We start from the raw sequence: 19,444 nt of genomic DNA on the forward strand, positions 1-19,444 counted from the left end.
CTGTGTGCCAAATAGTTTTCAGTGTACAATACTGTATATATTTTGTAATATTTTATACTATTTGAGGACCCATTTTAAAGGTCAGACTCCTAGATTGGGGAGATAGTTCAGCAGATAAAAGTGCTCAAGTCTGATGATCTCAGTTTGGATCCCCATACTCAAGCAAAAACTGCACGCAGCGTTGGAGAGATGACTCAGTGGTGTGGTTAAGAGTATATACCAGCAACCCCTTTGGGTGTCAGTGTGGCGATTTTTCAGAAAATTAGGAAACAACCTTCCTCAAGACTCAGTAATACCATTTTTGGGTATATATACAAAGGATGCTCAATTGTGCCACAAGGGCATGTGCTCAATTATGTTCATAGCAGCTTTGTTTGTCATAGACAGAACCTAGAAACAACCTAAATGCCCCTCGACCGAAGAATGGATAAGGAAAATGTGGTATATTTACACAATGGAGTACTACACAGCAGAAAAAAATAATGACAGCTTGAATTTTGCAGGAAAATGGATGGAGCTAGAAAACATTATTTTAAGTCAATTATCACATGTACTCACTCATAGGTGATTTTAAAACATAAAGCAAAGAAAGCCAACCTACAAACCACAATTCCAGAGAACTTAGATCTAATCTACATGGGAAGTAGAAAGAAAAAGACAGGATCTCCTGAGTAAATTGGGAGCATGGGGACCTTGGGGGAAGGGTTGAAGGGGGAGGGGAGAGGCAGGGAGGGGAGCAGAAAAAAAATGTAGAGCTCAATAAATATCAATTAAAAAAAAAAAACGAGTATGTACCAGGAGCTGAACTCCAGTCCAGCACTCACATCAGGTGGCTCCATGAGTCTGGCCTTCCAGTGCGCAAGCACCTCAGTTAAATATGTATATGGATATATACACATAATTAAATAAATAATTTAAAGATAAATTTAAATTAAATTTAAAAATAAATAAGATAAAATAATTTTAAAATAAAAATAAAATAAATTAAAATAAACTTTAAAATTATTTTAAAATAAAAATAAAATAATTTAAAATAAAATAAAAGTAAATTAAAATTAAAAATAATTTTTAAAAATGCTGGACACCTTGGCACATGTCTGTAATACCAGCCTTTCCACTGTGAGGTACAAGGCAGAGACAAGTCAATCTCCCTAAACTCAAGGGCCTACTCACTTAGAGTACATAGCGCAGAGACAAACAAAAAGAGGTCCTTCCTAAACAAGGCAGAAACACCCAAGGTTGCCCTCTAGACTCTACACAAGCACCATGCACACGCACTGGCCCTCAGATGCAAATATATACTGAAGAATAAGCAAATATTAAGCCAATAAAGGGGCCTGGAAAAATGGCTCACCAGTTAAGAACACTTGCTGTTCTTGTAGAGAACCAGGGTTTGAATCCACAGGACAGTTCACAACAGTCTATAACTCCAGATCCAGAGCATACTACACAGCTTTTGTTTAACTCTGAAGCTGTGATTCTTTGTCTAAAACACCTGATGGCCTAATAAAAAGCTGAGCCTGAGCGGCCAGGAGGAGGCAGGAGAAGGGATAGGCGGGGCTGGCAGGCAGTGGGGATAAAGAGGAGGAGAACTCTGGGAGGAAGGAGGAGCAAGTTAGAACAAGGAGAGGAGGATACCAGAGGCTGGCCGCCCAGTTAGCCACACAGCAAGACAGGGCGTAAGAGGGAAAGTAAGATTACAGAAGAAAGAAAAGGAAAAATACCCAGAGGCAAAAGGGAGACAGGAATAAGTTTTTAAAATGCTGGCTACAAACAAGCCAAGCAAAGACCAGGAGTATAAGTAATAATAAGCCTCCGTGTGGGATTTATTTGGGAGCTGGGTGGCAGGCCCGAAAAGAGCCCGAAAGAGACAGTAAAACAAAAAAGCCCAAAGAGTAAGTAAAAGGAGTTAAAAAAAAAATCCAGCAACACGTCTTGATAAAGAGTGAGACATGGAATCGCATTCAAGCTGATAAGTTTCGATTTTGTCCCTAAAACATCTCCTTGTCTCCCAAATCACAATTCATTAACCACCCTTCTGCCGTCCTTATCTCAAAGTTTCCTTATCAGTCCTTTGATTTCCTCCGAGAAGCGGCTGGTGACCCTGGTAACCACGCCTGGGATTTTTACACCGAACACTTGGTTTTGTCCCCGCTTTCTCCCCTTGTGCTGTTCTTTTATATTTGAAAATACAACCTCCTTTTCTCTCCCCTTCTGTAATTAACTGGTTAGGTAGTGGGATTAGGTTTGGTCTGAGGTATTTGCTATCCACAGAACACCACTTGGATTTCTAGATTTTCAATTAAAGTGCAGTGCAAGAAATCCCTGCCCTGGAATGAGACCTCTAGAAAGTCCAGTGAGTTGTGTGTGGTAGTCCATGCTTTCAACCACAGAACTTGGGGGACAGAGGCAGACATGTGTGAGTTGAGGCCAGCAGATAGGAGGGCAGAACCTCAACATAGTGGGCCTGAGGCTGTGGGGGAGACTTTATTGGGACTTCTTTCTCTTTCCTGTAACATTAGAGTTTGAAATTTTTAAGAAAAAAAAATCCCTTTCTGATCTCTATAGTTTTAAAAGATTTTAGAATACAAATCATTCACATATTGTGATACCTCCGTTTTGTGTTCTGTGTATACTTTAGTCAGTTGCTTAAATATTCATTCAATATTCATTCATTATGAGACTCTCATTTCTGTTCCAAATAGCATCTCCACTCTGGAACTTCCAAATCTCTATCCACTGACTCAATCCTTGATCGGGACCCAAATCTCTCAATACCTTTGTTTTTTTGTTTGTTTTTTGTTTTGGTTTTGGTTTCTTCAACTCAGATTATCAGCACTTTCTTAGGATACACTACACATTAATCACCAAGGACCCTGATGAGAAACTTCAGCATTCATAGGAAATTCAGAGAATTCATCTTACTGCTGTTGGTTTCAAAATAAAATGAATCAAACACAAATCCAAAAGCATCTTATGACAGAAATAAAATTTGCTGAATTTAACCGTTTAGAATCACACTCTGAAAAGACCAAAAGAGTAGATCTGATATTAAACAGACTCCCCTTTTCAGCTTTGACAGTGGTACTGGAGGAATCTAAGATGGGATTTTTGAACGAACTGCATCTGGGCGAAACGTGTGTAAAGCGGTAGGAAGAACAAATACCTCTTCTTACCAAGGGAGAGAAAATAGAACTGATGGTATTTCAAGAGACAAAATTCTTCATAGTTTGTATTATTTCTTCATAATTTGTATTATATTTTTTTGATCAACGTAGGGCCCCTTTTTCTAAAACTTGTTTTGTAGTGAGTTCAGCCATGATTCTTCACCCTGGCAATGAAGCTGCGCTCCTAGCGTCGGTGCCCCACCTGCCTCAACTCCAGTCAGCCTCTATCATTGCAAACAGTTGGCTAAGCCTTGTCTTAATGTCAGGCTCACGTGGAACCTGACAGGATTTTGTGTGGACTCTAATGTGCTCAGCCAGTTTGGATTTATAAAGGAAACCTTTCCCACAGTCTCCACAGGCAAAGGGCCTCTCCGGCCTGTGGATGCGCCGGTGCCTGAGCATGTGACCCTTCTCCCGGAAGTTTTTATCACATTCAGGGCAGTGGAAAGGTCTCTCGCCTGTATGCAGGCCCTGGTGGCTGAGTAGCTGAGATTTCAGTCGGAAACTCTTGTCACACTTGGGACACTGAAAAGGCTTCTCTCCTGTGTGTGTCCTCATGTGCTCCACGAGTTTAGACTGTTTGGCAAAGCCCTTCCCACACTGGCAGGAGAATGGCATCTGCCCGCTGTGCAGCAGCTGGTGAGCCTTCATGTCAGCCTTCACACGATAGCTCTTGCCACACTCGGGGCACTGGAAGGGCCTCTCTCCTGTGTGTAAACGCTGATGGCCAAGCAGCTGCCCCTTTAGGCGAAAGCTCCTGTCACACTCTAGACACTGGAAGGGCCTCTCTCCGCTGTGGACACGGAAGTGCTCTATGAGCTTAGACTGTCTGGTAAAGCCCTTGCCACACTCCCCACAAGAGAACGGCCTCTCCTTGCTGTGGGTGCGCTGGTGGGCTTTCAGGATGCCCTTCAGGCGGAAGCTCTTGTGGCACTCAGGACATTGGAAGGGCCTCTCTCCGCTGTGCACTCTGAGATGCTCACGGAGCTTGCACTGATGGGCGAAGGCTTGGCCACACTTGCTGCAGGAGAATGGCCTTTCTCCACCGTGTTGCAGTTGGTGGGCTCCCAACCTGCTTTTCAGACAGAAGCATAACTCACACACTGTGCACTGAACGGGCTCTTCCCCTGGGTGAAGCCGCTGCTGTTTCAGCAACCGCCCCTTTTGGCTGAAGCTTCTTCTGCCTTGGGCACACCAGAAAGATCTCTCCCCACTGAGGTCCCGGGTATGTTCTGTGAGTTTGCAATGTTTGGTGAAGCCCTGACCACACTTTCTACAGGAGGATGGTCTTTCCCCGCTATGCACACCCCGGTGGACATTCTGCAGGTCTCTCAGGCAGAGGCACTCACTACTCTCTGAACACTGAAAGGAATTTCCTCCCGTGTGTGTCCTGCAGAGGCTGGCCTGCGTAGACTGTGAGAGGAAGCAACCGCTACATTCTATACATGAGCAGGGTTTGGCCTCACTCAGGCTGCAGCCGCACTGCAGGACCTTCAGCTTGCTATCCTTGTGGCAGCAGCCCTCACAGTCCAGGCTGGGACCTGGCTTCTGTCTTGAGGGCACAATGGTGTCTTCCCTCCAGGAGGCTGGCCTCTCTTGGCTCTGCTGGCATTGGTGGACATTGCTATCCACTGGGAAGCTCTTGTCACATTTGGGGTGCTGGGGAGAACTGCGCTTGAGATGATGGCTGAAAAGGTTGTGCTCATGATGGAAGTACACTTTGCTTGTAGGGCACTGAGGCGGTCTCTTTCTTGTATGGGCATCTAGATGTCTCACCAAATATTGCTTCAGGCGGAAGCTCTTCCCACATTCGGGGCATGAGAAGTTGCATGGCGGCTGTGCATCAGTCTGCCTGTTGAGCTTCTTCCAGATCCTGCATGGTGGGGTCTTGGGGTGACCCTTCTGGAGCATCACTAAGTAATTCTTCTCCCAAGAGTTTTCCCCACAGACAGGACAAGAGTGTTGGGTGTTTTGCCAAGAGGTGACTCTTTGTAAGTCAGGGAGATCCAGTGTTCTGTGACTCAAGAGTCCTTCTCTTTGGGCAGCCTCGTTGGAACAGTACACGGTTGAAACTAGAGTCCCAAGGCTGTGGGTTTGTGCACTTGCAAGGCTGATGCCTTGGTTATGCCCGAGGGAAACATCTTCTTTTTCTCCTAAAACAAGCCCAAAGGAATGCTGACTCTCAAGAGGATTTAACTGGAAATGGCATGTGATTTCTCTTGACTTCACAGCTTGCTTGCTACCTGGAAATGAAAACAAAAATCCTGTAAATCTTTGGTCTGTGGCATCTATGTCTATCACCAGTAAAGCGATCTATAAAAGAGTTGACTCTTCTATGGTGGATGGGGCACCCTGCCCCCATTGAAGTATAAAACACCATATGTGGTTCTACTTCATGACCAAAGTGAGTCCAGCTGCAGACACTAAACTGAGCAGGTCGATAGTGAAAGACGAAAGCAGAAGTCTCAGAGGTAGGGTCAAGGGTCTGTAAACTGACTACGTCCTACCTATGACTCCCATCGGCCCACAGTGCAGACCTTGTCAAGCTAACGGCTGCTGGTTTGGGGTTCTTTACTCTGATAAAAACAGGGAAATATGGCAGAAGAGACGGACAGGTGGTTTAAGAGTACTGCCTGCTCTTGCAGAGGACCCAAGTTCTCTTTTCTGCATCGACATGATGGTTCCAATTCTAGGGAATTCAACTCCATCTTCTGGCCTCCGTGGGTACTGCATGCACACAAGCTTACACAGGCGTACACACCACACACATAAATAATAAAATATTACTTTCTGTTTGAAACAGGGTCTCTCTCTATAACCCAACCTTGCCTGGAACCTGCTATGTAGTACAGGCTGGATTCAAATTCAGAGAGAGATCTGCCTGTCTTTGCTTCTCAAGCGCTAGGATTAAAGGCATGCACCACCATGCCTGGTCTAATAAAATAAAAACAGGAAAACACATATACATAAAATACATAAATAAATAAATCTAAAAGTCTGGAAAGATGGCACGGTGGTTAAGAGCACTGGCTGCTTTTCTAGAGGTCCTGAGTTCGATTCCCAGCACCCACATGGGGACTCACGACAAAACATTCATACACATAAAATATGTAAATAAAAAACAGGAAAACACAAGTGCATAAAGAGGGTTGTGAACAAGTTACTATGGTGCCTGTCATACTGTATCTTCCATAACCACTGAGCAGTATTGCAACTGCAGGAACACCAAGCGTCTTAGAATCACAATGTCACAACGTGACAGCAATAAGATCCTAACAGCCCCAACAAATACCACAGATGTATGTTATCTATGTGTTTCTTGGTCCCTGCCTCTAATGGTTACTCTTTATTGTCAATTTGAATGGTTTAGAAATACACTTCTGGATATATCTATAAGGGTGATTTCTGAGAGATTTAAGGAAGGAAGGCTCACTCTGAGTACGGATAGCACATCATGGGGTGGGGTCCCAGACTGAATAAAATGAAAGAGAGAGAGAGAGAGCTGAGCACAAGCATTCACCTGTCTGTTTCCTGACTAAAGGTACAATGTGATAGGCCACTGAGCATTCTTTTTTTTTAAATACTTTTTATGGTTTATTTAACATTATTTTATGTACACTGGTGTGAAGGTGTTAGATCCCCTGCAACTGGATCTTCAGACAGTTGTGAGCTGCCATGTGGGTGCTGGGTATTGAACCTGGGTCCTCTGGAGAAGCAGTCAGTGCTCTTAACCACTGAGCCATCTCTCCAGCCCCAAGGCCACTGAGCATTCTTCCCCACACACACGATGGCCTTGACTATATTCCCACAAACCCTGAGTCAAAATAAACATTGAACTTGCTTCTTACATGGAATTTGGTGACAACAATGAGAAAGGTGACAAATACAGAAACTGACACTGAGGGTTGGTGTCACTGCTCTGATAAATCGGACCACGTGTTCTTAGGCCCTTGGTCCTGGTCTGCGGGAGGAATGTGGAAGAGAATGGAGTTCCATGAAGCCACAGAACGACATAAGCAGAGCTCAGAAGGCCGTTCCGCTGGGAACTGGGTAAAGCAGAATGCCAACAGAAATGTGGTCAGCGCTGCTGTAAACGTGGGCAAGAGGGGCCAGGCTCTGTCTCAGGTTGGTCACAGAACTTGGCAGTGTTGTTCATGTGGCACTGGGTTTTGCCAGATGAACGATGTGAGAATAAAGGGCTGATGAAGGGTTGCACCACACTTCTAGAAAGCTACTAAGGTCAGGCAATGCGTGGCAGGATCAGATTCCCTGCAAGGAGTTTCTGAGAGGTCACTGTGTGACGCTAGGAAGGTAAAGCCTATATTGTGGTGTAGACCCAAGAATGTAGAGGTGCCAGAACTCTGGAAAATTGCTGGAACAAACTGGAGCTGGCCCAAGAGAGAGTTCACATGTGCTATAGGGGCAGAGCTAGAGAGATGGAGCTTCCCAAGGCTAGTGGAGCCCAAACAATTCTATCATAAGCCCCAGATGATAGACATGGAGCTGTAGGATTTAGTGTTTTCCCTGCTGGGTATGGGTCTTGCTTTGGTCCTCTATTCTCTTGCTATGACCCCAGTCTTCATTTTTGGAATAGTAGTTATTACACTGTGCCATGGTATATTGGTAGAAATTAACTTCTCTTTTGATATTATAGGGGCTCACAGCTGAAAGACTGCTTCGGTGACAGAGATACGGAAAGTCAGTCTCAGCTTTGTTCTTTCCCATCCACCAGTGAGAAGAGCTTCTATTAACGACTGCTGATTCAGCGCTGTACACATTATTGCTCTCCAGCACTATACTGTAGGTTCTTGGATTTGCTTCATTTTATACATCAGGAGTTTAAATACTACTAACTTGCCCAAAGTCGCTGTGGTGGTTTGAATGAGAATGGCCCCACAGACTCATGTTTCAGTACGGGGTCCTCAGTTGGTCGAACTATTTGGAAGGAATAGGAGGGATGGCCTTATTGGAGGAGGTGTGTCACTGGGGGTAGGCTTTGAGATTTCAAAAGCCCATGCCATTCCCAATGGCTTTCTCTGCCTCTGCTTGTGGATGACATGTGAGTTCTCAGTTACCGCTCCAGGGCCATGCCTGCCTGCTTGCTACCATGCTGTCTGCCACAATGGTCACTTTGCTAACTCTCTGCAACCATCAGCCACTAATTAAATGCCTTCTTTTATTAGTTGTCTTGGTCATGGTGTTTTGTCACAACAATAGAAAAGTAACTAAGACAGTCACCTACAGAAGGAGAGATCAGATTCAGGCTTCGGAGTTCACGTGCCTGACCACTATGCTTTACGGCCTTTCTCTAAAATACATGCAATGTCAAGCTCGGGTCAGCCAAACAGGAAGAGAAAACCAGAGAGGGAAAAACAAGATATCGGAGTGTGATATGTTTAGGTTAAGACCATGGTTTTTATTTGTTTGTTTGTTTGTTTTTTCTCTTTCTTTTTTGAGATAGGGACTCATGTAGTTCAGACTAGATTTGAACTCATGATGATAAATGATAAATTAGGATAAATGAGCTCCTATCCTCTGCTTGCAGAGATTATACCACAACTCCATTTTAGACACTAGGTTTTTGTTTGTTTGTTTGTTCGTTTGTTTGTCTTTGTTTTTTGTTTTTGAGACAAGGTTTCTCTGTCTAACAGTCCTGGCTGTTCTGGAATGAGCGCTTATAGACCAGGCTGGCCTTGAACTCACAGAGATCCACTTGTCTCTGCCTCCTGAATGTTGGGATTAAAGGCCTGTGCCACCGCCACCCGGCAGATCCTAGGTTCTTAATACTCACTCTCAAATAACCGTTCCTCAATAACTAGACGAAAGTGCACACCATCTACAGAGGAGCAAATCCCTTTCTCTTGCTTCTGTTCTTCTCCCCAGCTGCCGAAGAGCTCTCTTCCAAGTTCAATCCAGGATATTAGTTCTGGTTTCGGAAGTCCACAGTCTGTACAGAGAAGTCAGACAGGGTAGTTTGACTTGAGTGCTATAAAGCATGACATCTAAATTTCTCAAAATCGACTTCTGGAACAATACACAAACTGTCGACAAGCAGACTCACCGACAGCCAGCACTTCCTGGTTTATCCGGACATGTTATACCAATCAAATCATTTTTCATAGTCCCCACAAATCTGATGTTATATTTAATTTAAAAACAAATGGAAAATGCTTTATTATTATTTTAATTATTATGTCTCACTATGTAGATCAGGCTGGCCTCAAACTCACAGAGATCTATCTGCTCTTCCAGAAGACCTGGGTTCAGATCCCAGGACTCAAACAGCAGTTCACAACTGTCTATAGCTTCAGAGACAATAACCTACGAACACATAAAATTAAAAAAAAGAATACCATAGACGCCGACATTCATTAAAGTGAGCTACTATATAATTGTGTGTCAACTTTGCCACATGCCCCCAAATTGGTTTTCAAAATGGCTGTGGGGATTTACCACCTCAGTCACTACATATGTGGTCCTGTCGGACATTTTCCATCCCTAACGCAGGCTTGGGATCTACCGCATCACCTTCCATCTTAAAGAGAAAAAACCCTGCCTTGGTTGCTCTTGGCCCTTTCTTCTGAGCATCTTATGATCGGTTTACAGACTATGAGAAGCCATTCTTGAATTTTGAGTGGAACTGCTTTGAATATGTAGATTATTTTGAAGCAAGCTGGCAGAACCATAAAGGTTCAGATACCTGACTGTAAAGTGAAAAAGACGGATAATCCGAGGGAATAAATAAAAGCATGAGTAAGGGAGGAAGCAATTAAAAATCAAAACCATAGGGGGCTGGTGAGATGGCTCAGTGGTTAAGAGCACTGACTGTTCCTCCAGAGGACCTGGGTTCAATTCCCAGCACCCACATGGCAGCTCGCAGCTGTCTATAAATCCAGATTCAAGAGAATCTGACATCATTATACCAATGTGCATGAAATAAAGTTAAATAAAGTTTTTTTTAAAAAAAAATCAAAACCATAGCAGGATATTGCCTAACAGTGATGCAAATTCAAATGAAGCATGATTTTTAATAACTGACTGAAGAGGGACATAAAAAGTCCATTGGAACTGGAATTTTGGGGGGCATGTTTGGCAGTGGCCCGGGGCTGACAATGTAGATTATATTTCTTTCTCTATCAGTTCAATTGCTTTGACTAGTTCTTATATAAACGAAAAATAATGTCATGGGTTACATGTTTTAGGAAAAACCCACAGATAGATTCTGGAAAACTTAATTATGATGAAAGAATATAAATTTCAGAAACTTTATAATATGAAAGCCGATATGACTGTCATGTGTATGCAGGAGATAAAGAAGAGAATGTCAAAGGCATTATTTCATCTTTAAACACTGAAAGAGTCATGTGATACAAAGTTAACAGACTATGCATATTTTATTATCATTCCTTAGAAGCCTTTTCTGTTTTAATGAGAGACAGGAAGGGCACTGATCCAGATGGGAGGGGATGTGGAGAGGAACTGGGAGGAGCAGAAGGAGGAAAACTGTAATCAGGATACATGTGAAAAAAATAATCCATCATCCATAAAAGGAAAAATTAACAATGCATTAAACTTAATCTCTCCAAATCTTTTAAAAATTAATCTAGGGGCTGGAGAGACAGCTCAGAAGTTAAGGGCACTTGCTACTCTTTCAGAGGACTGGGGTTCAGGTCCTGCATTCACATGGCAATCCACAACCATCTGTAATTCCAGTTCTAGGGGATCTAATGCCTTTTTCTTGTCTCCATGTACACTGTATGCACGGGTACACAGATACACATGCCGACAAAAGACTTATACAAATAGAACAAAAATAATAAAATTAAAATTATTCTGGCAAAATAAAGTTAATAGGAAATAATATAGACATTTAAATATATTATTTTAAATTATAAAACTGCCCAATAGACACACATTAAAAAACTATCAAAAACTGGGAAGGTAAAAAGAAGTAAAAGAGAGATGGAATAAGTAAGACAAGATTTTTCAAATTAATTGATCAAGTTACTTAATTAAGCTACTACTAAACTTAATACATTAAGAAATGAGTGTTACCATATTTAGTTCAAAGAAAACTGCTTTACCAGTGAAAACAGAAACGGTTAAAAGTGCCTGCCTTGGAGCTGGAACAATGTCTTAGTGGTTAAGAGCACTGCTTGCTCTTCCAGAGGACAACAGTTCAACTTCCAGAACCTACGTGGTTCACAGCCACTGTAACTCCACTTCCAGAACCTACGTGGTTCACAGCCACTGTAACTCCACTTCCAGAACCTACGTGGTTCACAGCCACTGTAACTCCACTTCCAGAACCTACGTGGTTCACAGCCACTGTAACTCCACTTCCAGAACCTACGTGGTTCACAGCCATTGTAACTCCACTTCCAGAGACTGCAGCACCCTCTTCTTGCCTCCTTAGGCACCAGGCGTGTGTGGTGCACAGATGTCCATGCAGCAAAACACTTGTAGACATAAATTTTTAAAACGCATCAAACAGGAGACTTTCGTCTTTTATTTTTTGCTTCTCTGAACAGGCTAATTTTTATGCATGATTTTGTATGTGAGTATGTTGGGCGAATACGTGGCATGCATGGGAACTCAAGGGACAATCTCAGGTATTGGTTCTCAGAACACCTTCCACTGTTGGGATAATTATTTTGTAAACTGTGTGAAGATGTATCTCTGTCCTTCCTCACCCTCCTAAGGTACCTTCTGATGGTTTAACAAAGAGCTGAATGGTTAATAACTCAGCAGGAGAGGACAGGTGGGACTTCCAGGAAGAGATAGGAACGCTGGGAAAAAATCTGAGGTGGGAGATTAGTCAGCCAAACTCGAAGGAAGCTGGACAGATAGTACTGAGGAGAAGTAACGTGACATGAAGAAGAATGGAGATTAATATAAATAAGTTAAGTTTGAGGAACCAGTTGGGAACAAGCCTAAGCTAAGGCTAAGATTTCATAATTAATCAAAGTTTCCACGTCATCACTTGGGAGCTGGCAGATCAAAGGAATACCTGTTACAGTCCACCTTTTAAATTTTGAGAGAGGATCCATCATTGGCCTGAAACCTGTTGCCATGTAGGTCAGGCCAGGTCGCCTCCCATCTTCCAGGGACCCACCTCTCACCCTGCCTCTCAACGGAATTCTAAACAGGCGTGTGCCACCACACCCGTCTTTTATGTGACTTCTGAGGATGCAAATTCAGATTTTCATGCTGCCAAGGCAGGTGCTTCCCTACTGGCCGACTGAATCATCTCTCCAGTTCCAGACTCATTTAAAAATTTAACTGATGAGAAAAACTAGCCAGGCATATGGTTCACGCCTTGCCCCCCCCCCACCCCCCCCCCCCCCCCAGCATTTCTTTGTAGCCTGTCATGTCCCAGAGAATTCACTATGTAGACCAGGCTGGCCTCCGATTTAGAGAGTCCACTTGCCTCTGGCTCCCAAGTTCTGGGATTAAAATGTGCACACCACCATGCCCCACAAATATGTAGCCCAGGCAAACCTAGAATTTATAATCCTCCTGCTCTGCCTTGTCAGCATATCCTTCCAGCCACCACGACTGGCAGCTACCCACCTATAATCCCAGCACCTGAGGCAAGTAGATGTTGGTGAGTTGGAGGTCAGGTTGATTTATATAGTGAGTTCCAGGCCAGCTTCAACTATCTAAACAGTAAGTGAGATCTTGTAAAAAAAAAAAGAAAAAAAAAAAAGAAAAAAAACACTATAAAACAACAAAAAACCAAGAACTCTAAAGGAGGTGTAAATTTAATTCTGTGGTGCAGCCCTTGCCTAGCACATGCAAGGACCTGGATGTTATTTCCAGCATCACACACAGGAAGAGGAGATGATGATGGAACCAAAGAAGGAATAAATATCCATCATCCTAACCAGAGGCAGCTACCCTTAACACGGCAGGCTGCACTCATTCAGAATCACACTACGGGAAGACCATTAGTTTCTTGCCATCTCTAACCCTTTTGTAAAGCTGCAAGGAGGCCAGTTTCTAGGTTAAGGCACACACGTACCATGGGCATGAAGCAGGTGTGCTTCTCGGTGGAAAACCAAGCATCTCAGTAAACTGTGATGGAAAACGTTTTAACATATGTCTTCGCTACCTGTAGGTGACATCACGTGCTGTCTTAAGTACTGTCCTGCAATGTCCGCCCCGAAAAAAAAAAAAGATGGGTAATGTATACTTTATTATTAACAACAACAACACAGAGAGAAAAGGACTTTCCGGGTTAGTATCTAAGCAATCTTGCTACCTCCAGCTGCAAGACTCACCGAGAAGTTGAAAGCTCCTTACCCAGAGAGACAAGAGTCTCATAATTGGTTCTCATGACATGCTTGTAAAGTTCCTTCTGCCATCCTTCTAAATGCTGCCACTCTTGCTCAGAGAAATAAATGGCCACATCTTCAAAGGTCAGCGGGACCTGAAGCGAGAGACATTAGACAGATCCAGCCATGATTGCTAAAGTGATTGCAGTTCATTCTCATCGCACATGTGAGACTGACGAAGGAGACAGCTGTTTCTGACTCAGCAGTTTCTTCCACAGAAGTGATCTGCAGAGGCAGGAGGATCTCTGGGAGTTTAATGCCAGCTAGGTGTACAGAGTGAATTCCGGGACAGCCAGGGCTACAGAGTGAGCTCCAGGACAGCCAGGACTACACAGTGAGACTCTGTCTCAGGATGCAGGGGAAGGTGATTTGTGGGTGGGAGAGATGGCTCAGCAGTCGAGAGTACTGGATGCTCTTCATGAAGGCCCAGGTTTAGTTCCCAGTTCCCACACAGTAGCTCACAACCACCTGTAACTCCAGTCCCAGGGGAACATAAAGTCCTGTTAAGCTCTCCACAGACACTGCACACAGATAGTGCACAGACACACATGCTGACAAAACACCCATACACATAAAATAAAAATGAAGGGAAAAATAATTAAATAAGCAAAACGATTTGTTTCCTCTAACCCCTGCTCTGCTCTCACCTCTACACCCATCTCATATGTGTCTCCAGACCACCTATCTGTGTGTATGGGGTGGTATGCTCTTTACAAACATGAAGCCAAATCAGTGTGAAACATTCACATAATGCGTCAATGTGTCAATGTGAAACATTCACATAATGTGTCACGGCCATTTGGATGAATACAAGGAAATAAACTCACATTGGGGTAAACTGCGTGATTACATCATACTCCACAAGGAGACAGAGCCCATTAATGGGCCCCACACACACTGCTTCTTCCTTCTCTGTAAGTTTTATGTATTTATTTTAAGACAGGTTCTCATGTGCGATGTAGACCGGGACTGGTGTAGATCTCACAGAGACCTCCCTCCCTCTGTCTCTCCAGCGCTGGGATTGAAAGACATATACCAGGATGCTTGGCTTCCCCTCTGCAAATTACAGACAACGCTCGGATGGGCTGCTTTAGGTATCAGCACTTTTACTTTCATAGAAGAGTATCACTAAGTCAAAGGGTATAAACAACCTGAGTAGTAAAGTGTGTGTGTGTGTGTGTGAGAGAGAGAGAGAGAGAGAGAGAGAGAAAGAGAGAGAGAGACTGAACCCAGGACCTTGCACATGCTAGGCAACTTCTCTACCCTTGAGCGATATCCCTAGTTCAAAATTGTTTAGTGTTTGTGTTTATCATAGTTAACTAAAAAAATAGTTGCTAAAGTTCATAATTAGAACTATGCAAATTATATATTTGTTAGTTGAAATACTCTGCCTAAATGGCTATAACCCTACACCTTACTGATTTTTTTTTAAACCCAGTTTAACTTCATTTGTTATTGGCATGTGCTTATTTTCTATGACTATTAAAGTATATATTATTTCCATTTTAGGTTTTTTGGGTGTTTTTTTTTTTGAAACAGGGTTTTTCTCACTCTATAGACCAGGGTGGCCTTGAACTCACAGAGCTCTGACTTCCTCTGCTTTCCAAGTGCTGGGATTAAAAGTGAGTACCATCACCGCTTGGTCTTATTTTAATTTTTTTTTTTTTTGAGGGGGACAGGGTTTCTCTAGCCTTGGATGTCTTGGAACTTGCTCTGAAGACCAGGCTGGCCTTGAAATCAGAGAGATCTGTTGCCCTCTGCCTCCTGAGCTATCACAACTACCTGGCAAAACCCAAGATTTTAAGTTAATGCAAGTTACCTGTATTACACTATTTATTTTAAAACAATAATTTTGGCACTCAGGAGGCAGAGGCAGGTGGATCTCTGGATTCCAGGCCGGTCTTATCTACAATGTGAGTTCCAGGACAGTCAGGGCCATTCAGAGAGACCCTGTGTCAAAAAAAAAAAAAAAAAAAAAAAAAAAAAAAAAAAAAAAAAAAAACCAAAAAAAACCCAAAAACCAAAAACAAACCCACTAATTTGTCCTAATATGGTTAATGTATTAAGAAACAACGAATGAAAATTTCATATTTGCTTCTGTTCAGTTTCTTCTGTGAGAAACAGTAGGTTAATGGTTCTCATTCAGCACAATTTGCCCTCCATGGGACATAAGGCAAAGCCTGGAGACAGTTTTGATTGTGTGCTACTGGCCTCTAGTGGCTATCAGCTAAGAAAACACAGCCCAGTCCCTATATAAAGAATTACCTAGTACTCTTCCTTATCAAAATATGTGTTCATAACCCTTCCTTTTCTTAATAATGCCGCCAAATTGAAAACGCAGGTATTGCTAATTCAGATAAAAATGTCAAAGAAATGCTGTAAAGTTGTACTTTGTTCTGTTTTCTGAGAGACGGTCTCACTCCCCAGGTCTGACTGGCCCGAATCCTGCAGCAATCCTCTTGCTTCTGCCTCCCCAGGTCCTGCCAGGTCCAGCTCCAAAGTGTTTCCTTCAGGAGAAAAGTGAGTTTCCCACTTTCCTACCTTAAAAAATTTCTACGCTGAAGTCGCTAAAAGTCTGTAGAAAGAATGAACTTTCAACCTGTGAAACTGTGAAGATGATAACAACAATAACAACAAAATCATGCCAGGGGGCTGGAGAGATGGCTCAGAGGTTAAGAGCACTGCCTGCTCTTCCAAAGGTCCTGAGTTCAATTCCCAGCAACCACATGGTGGCTCACAACCATCTGTAATGAGGTCTGGTGCCCTCTTCTGGCCTTCGGGCATACATGCAGGCAGAATATTGTATACATAATAAATAAATAAATATTTAAAAAAAATCATGCCAGATTTTGCCTGGCTTTAAAGTTTAAACTGCAAGAGTTCAGCAGCAATAGTGTACAGCAGGCGCTTGGTTAAGACGGTGAAGTATTACATTACAGCTCCTACTACACTCCATTTTCGGCATCCACTGGGGGTGGGAGAACATATCCTGTCGAAGAACTATTGTGGGTTTTTATTTTTGCAACTGTAGTATATTACCTATTTTTAATAAACTCACAAATATCTGTCATACCGTGAAACTGAAAAGGATTTATGGAAGAATATTTTATTGTTTATTTTTCCATTAACAGGAGTGGCCATCTCCCATTTATTCAAAACCCTGTTTATAAAAGTGCTGCCTATCTGTTGTATACGTAATCCTGAACAACTGTACATTAGGTGAGAAAGTACGGGGTGCTTTAAAATTATTTATCTCCGCCTTACTTAATAATCAAGAATGCTTAATAGAGCAGTTAGAACAGCATAATAATAATAATAACAACAACAACAACAATAATAATAATAATAATAAATAAAACAGCCATTCCCTCTACTCCCTGATTTCAACAAAACACGAAATAACCAAGCACGCAGATTTTACTGCCCTTGTCTACCTTGCTGGCGTGAGGTCCCACCCGCACACACTCTACGTGAACGCAATGAACACCAGTCGGAGACTAAATCACGACATAGTGAACCCGCAGGACACCACTGTAACCTTCGGAAACCCAAACCCCGATGGCGTTCGCTCTGCTTGGGGAGAAGGCTGGGCAGCCGCTGCCGTCGGTGGCGCAGGCGAGCGCCGCGCGCGTGGACCCGGCTTTGTTGGGGTCCCCACGCCGCCGCACGCGCAGCCCGCGATTCCGCCTCCGCCCTGACCTCGGTCCCCGCAGCGCCCTTACCGGAGCGGGTCCGGCCATGGCCAGCGCGGACACGCCTAACCTGGGCCTCGGCCCCGGCGACGCCCACGCTCCCCGGCGACGAGGCGGGAACCCGCTCCTCCCAGACCCCAGGTCACAACCCCTACACGCCCCAAACCCAGCGCCAGTCCCCGCGCGGGTGGGTCGCGGCCATCGCTTCGCCCCACAGCGCCCCCTGCGGGCAGGAGGAGCGGCTCGGTCAACACCCGAGCCTCGCCCGGCCACAGCCCACTTTTCTCTGCAGTAACAAAGAAAGCAGGAGAGAGATGAGGGGAGGCGGATACCTCCAGAGTGGCTCTGAGACAAGAAGGCCCACAAGGCCCATTTCTGCAGTGGGCTCAGGAATCAACACGGGGAGATGGAGACTAAAACTGGCAAGGAAATGGCCGGATAAAGGGCCTCCCCTTGGAACAGGTTGCCACTAGGGAAAATAGGTATACCTGGTCAGGGCCAGAAGTGCGTGTTTTTCCGTACATCCTGTTCATTCAGACTGAGAGCAGTCCACTGACCTGAGCTTGGATGGGGTTCCCTCCCTTGATGAGAGAAACCCTAGGAAACAAAGGCCTCAGGCTTCTGCTGTAGCTGACAGGTGGGCCCTAGGAGTGAGAACAGAGAACCCACAACATCTAAACCTTAGATTCCAAATGAAGTAGACAAAGTGGAGAAAGACACAGGAAAGGGGACATGGGAGAAATGGAAACACAGAAAGACAGTGAGAAAGGGAGTAAGAATGGAACACAGGCAGTATCCCCAGACAATTAACTTCTCCTTGCTTCCTGGTGTGTTAGCGGTCTGGCTAAAGTATCACGAAGAAAGTGTATAGCATGGGTAAGTAGATAGAGAAGTAAGAGAGCCCCTGAATAGTATGTCAGCGCACATATGCACCTGTTTGACATGGAATAGTGGCATGCACGCATATGTATTGCTATTTGAATGGTTTATTTTAGAAAATATCACACGTGGGGTCTGGTGGTTGACTCAGTGGGCAAAACCCTTGCTACAGAAGCCTTAATGTGATCCCACGGGTCCATGTACAGAGAAAAGAGAAAGGGAAACAATTCCACAAAGTTGTCCTCTGACCCCCACAAGTCATCACCCTCCAGCACCCACCCCCCAACACCCACCCTACCTAACAAAATAATAAAAGTAATTTAAATGTTTAATAAAACAGATTTCCTCCCCAACCCCCAGCCCTTGAGATAGGGTCTCACTATGTAGCTCTGGCTGTCTTGGAATCCCAGGGCGGCCTTAAATTTAGAGACACGCCTTCCTCTGCCTCTCCACTGCTGTAATTAAAGGCATGTGCCAAACAGTCTGTTGTTTTTATTTTGGTTTCTTGTTTGGTTTTCTTTAAAGATTTTATGGATATGGTTGTTTACTACCTGCAATTATGTCTGTACACAGAATGCATGCAGTGCCTTTGGAGGCCAGAAAAGGACACTGGATTCCCGGACTGGAGTTACAGCCAGGCGTGAAATGCCATGGAAGTGCTGGGAATCAAAACCACTGAGTCGCCTCTCCAGAGCTCCAGCTGTTTTTCTCAGCCTCTCATTTAGATGCGGCTTGCTTCCTAGTCACTTTGTGGCACCTCTCAAATGCTGGGATTGCAGGTGTGCAACATTTTATCTGGCCTGTTTCCCTGTTTTCTAAGTATAATGGTATTTTTCCACCTTTGAATTCAGTTCAAGGGGCTGAAGAGATGGTTCAGTGGTTAAGAGTGGCTAGTCTTCCAGAGCCACGTCATGGCTCCCATTTCCCAGAACTCACATGGGGTCTCACAAGCATATGTAATCAGTCAATAAACTGATAGATAGGGTCTTTCTATGTAGCCTGGTAAGTCTGCAAATTGTTTGTAGACCAGGCTGACCTCAACTCACAGAGATCTTTCTGCCTCTACCTCCTGAGTGCTGGAATTAAAAGCAGGTACAACCATTCTCCCCTCCCTTCTTTTAAGATGGGGGGAGATCTGCCTCTGCATGCGCCACCACAGCCAGCTACTCTATTTCTTTTCTTTTCTTTTTTTTCATTTATTTATTATGTATACAGCTTTCCTTCCATGTGCACCTGCACACCAGAAGAGGGTGCCAGATCTCATTATAGATGGCTGTGAGCCACCATGTGCTTGCTGGGAATTGAACTCAGGACCTCTGGAAGAGCAGTCAGTGCTCTTAACCACTGAGTCATCTCTCCAGCCCTCTAT

The 19,444-nt window shown here is 44.0% G+C and overlaps 1 protein-coding gene across 2 annotated transcripts; it reads right to left on the bottom strand.

Moving 5' to 3' along the window:
* Window positions 1-2,974: 2,974 nt before the first annotated feature.
* Znf786 (zinc finger protein 786) lies at window positions 2,975-17,355 on the bottom strand. 2 transcript variants are annotated; one of them, XM_085683937.2, is made up of 4 exons: window positions 17,227-17,355; window positions 13,451-13,599; window positions 8,959-9,114; window positions 2,975-5,410 (listed from the first exon to the last, which is right to left on the bottom strand). In XM_085683937.2, exons 2-4 carry the CDS (start codon window positions 13,491-13,493, stop codon window positions 3,375-3,377), a joined length of 2,235 nt encoding a protein of 744 aa, XP_085540063.2. In that variant the 5' UTR covers window positions 13,494-13,599; window positions 17,227-17,355; the 3' UTR covers window positions 2,975-3,374. The 2 variants fall into 2 exon arrangements, with proteins under 2 accessions (XP_085540063.2, XP_085540062.2); XM_085683936.2 differs by having other exon boundaries at window positions 13,473-13,599; window positions 17,227-17,325.
* Between the last annotated feature and the right edge of the window lie 2,089 nt (window positions 17,356-19,444).

The sequence above is a fragment of the Myodes glareolus genome, chromosome 25, assembly GCF_982192425.1.
Source record: "Myodes glareolus chromosome 25, mMyoGla1.1, whole genome shotgun sequence".
NCBI lineage: Eukaryota > Metazoa > Chordata > Mammalia > Rodentia > Cricetidae > Myodes > Myodes glareolus.

Excerpts from the sequence above, each read along its gene's own strand:
- Znf786 (XM_085683936.2), bottom strand. Across the intron at positions 9,115-13,472 it reads TGAGACTCTTGTCTCTCTGG|ACTGTGGACTTCCGAAACCA; the intron begins GTAAGGAGCTTT and ends TTCTCTGTACAG. Across the intron at positions 5,411-8,958 it reads TGAGGAACGGTTATTTGAGA|GTAGCAAGCAAGCTGTGAAG; the intron begins GTGAGTATTAAG and ends TTTCATTTCCAG.